The sequence below is a fragment of the Teleopsis dalmanni genome, chromosome 1, assembly GCF_002237135.1.
Source record: "Teleopsis dalmanni isolate 2A chromosome 1, ASM223713v2, whole genome shotgun sequence".
NCBI classification, from domain to species: domain Eukaryota; kingdom Metazoa; phylum Arthropoda; class Insecta; order Diptera; family Diopsidae; genus Teleopsis; species Teleopsis dalmanni.
Window position 1 is genome coordinate 30,291,306 of NC_051846.1, and position 5,079 is coordinate 30,296,384.

At 34.8% G+C, this 5,079-nt stretch overlaps 1 protein-coding gene across 1 annotated transcript in view; it reads right to left on the bottom strand.

The window, feature by feature from the left end:
* Window positions 1-259: 259 nt before the first annotated feature.
* Window positions 260-5,079, bottom strand: part of LOC119678932 (GATA zinc finger domain-containing protein 14-like) — a 14,347-nt gene continuing 9,527 nt past the window's right edge. The window contains exons 2-3 of the mRNA XM_038091042.1: window positions 1,976-3,384; window positions 260-595 (exon numbers count right to left, since the gene is read on the bottom strand). Of these exons, the coding sequence (XP_037946970.1) occupies window positions 260-595; window positions 1,976-3,384 (1,745 nt within the window). The remainder of the gene's footprint in view (window positions 596-1,975; window positions 3,385-5,079) is intronic.

A 5,079-nucleotide genomic window follows, 5' to 3' on the forward strand; every position in this document is an offset into this window, starting at 1 on the left:
TTTAGCAATGATCTGTTCACCTTGCTAATTAATAAAACTCTAAAAATTTTCAATGTTAATAAACTTTTATTCAACTTTTTACAGAGAGAAAAATCGAAACGTTCTCATCAATCAAAACAAAAACTTAAAAATATTTGAAATTGAATTTTACTTTTTAAATTCAATAAATGCACAGCCAACTGGGTCGCCACAGTACCCCCTCCTAGCGATGGAGTACTAGCAACAACGCGACACCACAACTAAGTCGACAACACCACTCTTAATCACGAAATTCCGCTAACCTTGCTGGGAAACGCACTACTCTACCAGCTCGTGTCACTTTCGGAATCGGCAACAGGGATTCACGCCTACAATCACCAGAAGTCACTAACTGATCACCATTCAACAGCGCTGAAGGCTGACGCGTTTCTGGAACAACCTGTTCAAGATCATCACACGTTAAGTACGCCGCCTTCAACCTATCCTTCGAAACAGTCACCTCTCTCCCACGGCAAACAATAACAGACGTCTTCTCACTACGACTCAGCACCTCAAATGGACCTTCGTAAGGCTGCTCAAGTGGAGCTCGAGCACGATCCACTCGAAGAAAAACGTGCTTACAATTAATAACGTCACGCGGAACATACACAGATGGATGACAATGTCTTGTTGATTCAACGGATTTAACCTTAGCTAAAGCCCTTCGCAACGCCGACACAAAATCAGTCTCGGACGACTTCTGCTTGAAATCCGAAAGCATCTGCCCAGGAACACAAAGAGGATTTCCAAACAACATCTCTGAAGGACTAGCATTTAGGTCTAGTTTCGGTGTCGTTCGCAATCCCAACAACACAAGCGGAAGAGACTGCGTCCAATTACTTGAGGAATGACATCGAATGGCTGCCTTCAATGTTCTATGGAAACGTTCAACCATGCCATTTGCTTGAGGATGATAAGCCGTGGTATGAAAGTGTTTCACTCCAAGCAATCTCGTCAGTTCCCGAAATACAGCAGACTCAAACTGCCGACCCAAATCAGTGGTAATAGCCTGCGGAGAACCAAAACTTGCCCCCCAACCGTCGATAAAAGCCGCTGCAACTTCTTCTGCCGTAATGCCCGACAGAGGCACAGCAACAGGCCACCGAGAAAAACGATCGACGCAAGTCAAACAATAACGCTTCCCCTGAGACAAAGGCAATGGACCCACAATGTCAACATGAACATGCTGGAACCGACTATCAATATCAGCAAACGAACCAATTGGTGTTTTAGTATGCCGCTGAATCTTAGACTTCTGACACGCAATGCAACTACGCACAAACACAGCTACATCCTTAACCAAACCAAGCCAAACATACCTAGCCTGCACCAATTTCCGCGTTGCTCGAATACCAGGATGAGCCAAACCATGGAGTTTTGAGAGTACCAGCTGCCGACAGTTTGCGGGAACAAAAGGACGAACACGACTGCCTGACACATCACAGTACAGTTCAATACTCGAATCCGGCAATCTCAACTTCTTCAACCCAACACCATCTTCAGACTGGCTCTTCAGCTGAGCGAGCAACTCTGCATCAGTCTTCTGCCCCTCAGCAATTAACTCAATAACATTTGCCTCCAACTGAACCGTAGCAACCCGAGACAAAGAGTCAGCCACCGTATTATCTGCACCAGCCAGATGACGAATATCAGTGCAATACTGACTAATAAACTCCAGCTGTCTTGCACGACGAGGAGATGCCTTCTCACTTATTTGCCTGAACGCAAACGTTAATGGTTTGTGATCCGTAAAAATGACGAAATCACGTCGGGGTCACCAATTTAGCAATGATCTGTTCACCTTGCTAATTAATAAAACTCTAAAAATTTTCAATGTTAATAAACTTTTATTCAACTTTTAACAGAGAGAAAAATCGAAACGTTCTCATCAATCAAAAAACTTAAAAATATTTGAAATTGAATTTTACTTTTTAAATTCAATAAATGCACAGCCAACTGGGTCGCCACATTTCTTTTGATCTACTACATCAGTACTGGCGGTCTTCGTTTTATAGTTCTGTATAGTAGTGCCTGCACCAAATAGAGCATCTTCAATAACGTTTCTACCCTGACCATTTCCTTCGAAATTATTAGGCAAACCGCCAAATGTAGGCTCAAGGGATTGTAATGCTCTATTATTGGTTATTATATTTGCACCTTGATAATTTATTTTTCTATTTTGTTGCTCAGGTTCATCGTTGAAAAAATTGGGTACGCTATATTGTTCACCATGATTGGATTTATGATTGTGAGCGCGATGGTGATCCTGCTTTTTATTATTTGTCTTATGATCACTGTTTGAGTGATGATGATGTGGTGTGTCTTCATTTTGTCGATGTTTCGATTCATGGTATGATTTTGTGTGATCGTCGTTATATTGTTTCTTATCATGTTTTTGGTACACATCATGATGTTGCTGTTGTTTTTCATCGTGATCATTATAATGTGCCTGCTGATCATGCACCCGGTTTGCATCATAGTGTTGATATTGCTTCTCTTCTTTTTGATGATAATTTGGTTGGTAATCCCGATCATTATATGCATCGTACTGTTGATGTGACTTTTCGTCGTATTTGTGACTTTGTCTACCGTAATCTTGTCCTTGGTATGAATCATATTGTTGTTGTGGTTTTTCGTCTTGCTTATGTTTAGGTGTTTTGTAATCATTTGCTTGGTATACATCGTACTGCTGATATTGTTTGTCCTCACGATAATGATCTACTTTTTGTTGCTTCTTTTCATTTGACTGATATGTAGGCACTTGTACTTTATGATTATAGTCATTTGATTTTTCTTCATGTTTGTCTCCAAAGTTAATACGTAGTGCAGCTTTATCATGGGATGGTTCCTTATCATTGTAACTTTGTTCCTTTTTGTCTGGATGAGAATGTTCATTTCTATCAACTCCTTGCACTTCTGCATATGAACGAGTATTACTTGCGGTGTCATATTCCTGATTATTAGCTACTTTAAAATCGCTTTCCTGTGATTGTACATTTATTTGAGTATGGAAGACTGAATGTGGTGCATTAGCATAGACTAAACGTTTTGTGCCATAATAAATATCAGTGTTGCCTGGTCTGAAAGAGTTCCTGCGATCAGTGTCAATCGATAATTCACTTGGTGCAGTATGTAAACGATCGATGGGTGCTGCTTCTAAGTCCGTTAATCCTTTTGGTTTAGAATTTTTGTAGTAAGTGGTTAGTTTTGGATCACTCTTGGAACTTAATTCATGTTGATATGAATGTTGCTTTAAAACATCAGTACTTAATCCTTTATTTTCAACTTTAGGTGTTTGTATATGTTTTGGTGGTTCTGGTGGCAAGTAATGCCGATCTTCATTTGTGTGTAACAAATGAGATACATCTGCAATGGTGTATTGACAAATTAAGAATAAAATGATTAGAATTTTAAACATATTAGAAACTTTTCACTATGTTCTTGGTGCAGAACTTAAGTTCGAATGATTTGGAAAGTAAAATTCGTTCATTTAAATATTAACTTATTTCGCATATTTTTTTTATTTTTTTTGTTAATTTATTTATTTTAAAATTAAAAAGATTGCTCTACAAATTAATTGCAATTTTATTCTTTTTAAGATGTTTTTTAAATTGATTGCACGAAAATATTTAAAGCTTGTTTTATTAAAATCTCTGATTGTTGCTGATAATTATTTTTAAATTAAGATTGTTTGTTAATCGTGAGAATATCAATTCTTTAAGATTCTGTTTAAATAATATATAATGCATTGTTCAATAAATAAATAACACTTCAAAATAAAAGTAGTTATCTTACCGATCAAGAAAGTTCAATATTTTAATTTATTATTTAGAACATTTTCGCTTATTCTCAAGAACTCATGGCGTTCTTAAGACACTCTACACCTTTTTAAGTGAACTGAAAACTTGAGTATTAAGAAATTAAATTAAATGAAAATTTCCTCTTAAATGTCATTGTCTTAGATATTTTATTATATTATATAGGATGGATTACATATTTTTCTAAAGCATAAAAATTTAAATTTTTGATTTAATTTGATTTTGCTTTATCGGAATAAATTACTTAGTAACTGAAGGCATAATTTTACTAACATTAATGGACATATTTTTTGATATGTGATAGATAAATGATTTTGCCACTGTCAAGTTGAGTATAAGCACTTTACTATGATGCAAATTAAATCGGTTTTTCTTGTCATATCAAGTACCCTCATATAAAAATCCCCAAACTCTCAGCTCCCAATGTACAATATATTTATGCCATCATATACCACTTTATGGTATTAAAACCAAAATCAAATTTAAATTAGTTTTAGCTTCATGCAAACTGCACTTAATGTACAAGATTTCTGAGAAAATGCACTTTAACTGAATTTTTAAAAACTAAAACAGTTTTTAACAATTTTTTTTTTATTTAATTTTTTAACTATCAAAACCAAAACTCTTTTGTTTAAGGTTTACGAGTATGATATGAACTGTGGTGACCTTCAGACAATTTTGTGTCTTTCAGCGCCGTCATCGACGGCTTAACTAATTTGTATCTATTTAACTCTTTGTTGGATTTGTTGGATAATCTATTGGTGAATCTTGAGGCAACAAAAGGTCGCACTTCGATTATTCATTTCATGCCAAATGACATAAAAATCATTAAATGAAAAGAAACAGTTGAGCAGCTGTTGACACAAATACAAAAATAAAAATTTATTTAAAAACACTTAATGACGAGCTTAAAGTAATAAAAAAACAAAATATATAATGAATTTTAACAGTTTCTGAAATTATAAACACTGTTTGAGTAAAACGGTAGCAACAAATAAAATTTAATTTATTTTTACTACACAAATTTTTAATCAAACAAATCGATGCAGCAGATGAATGTGTAATGCATTGTTTTTAAAAAATATTTTTATAAAAAACTTAAAAAAATATATAATAATAAAGTCTTTTCTTTACTAAAAACTTGGGCTGTAAACCGGAACTGAATAGATAATCAGAAAAAAAACCATTGCTTTTTCTGGACTAAATTTAAAATGTTTAATTAAATTTATTAAATTTTTTTTTT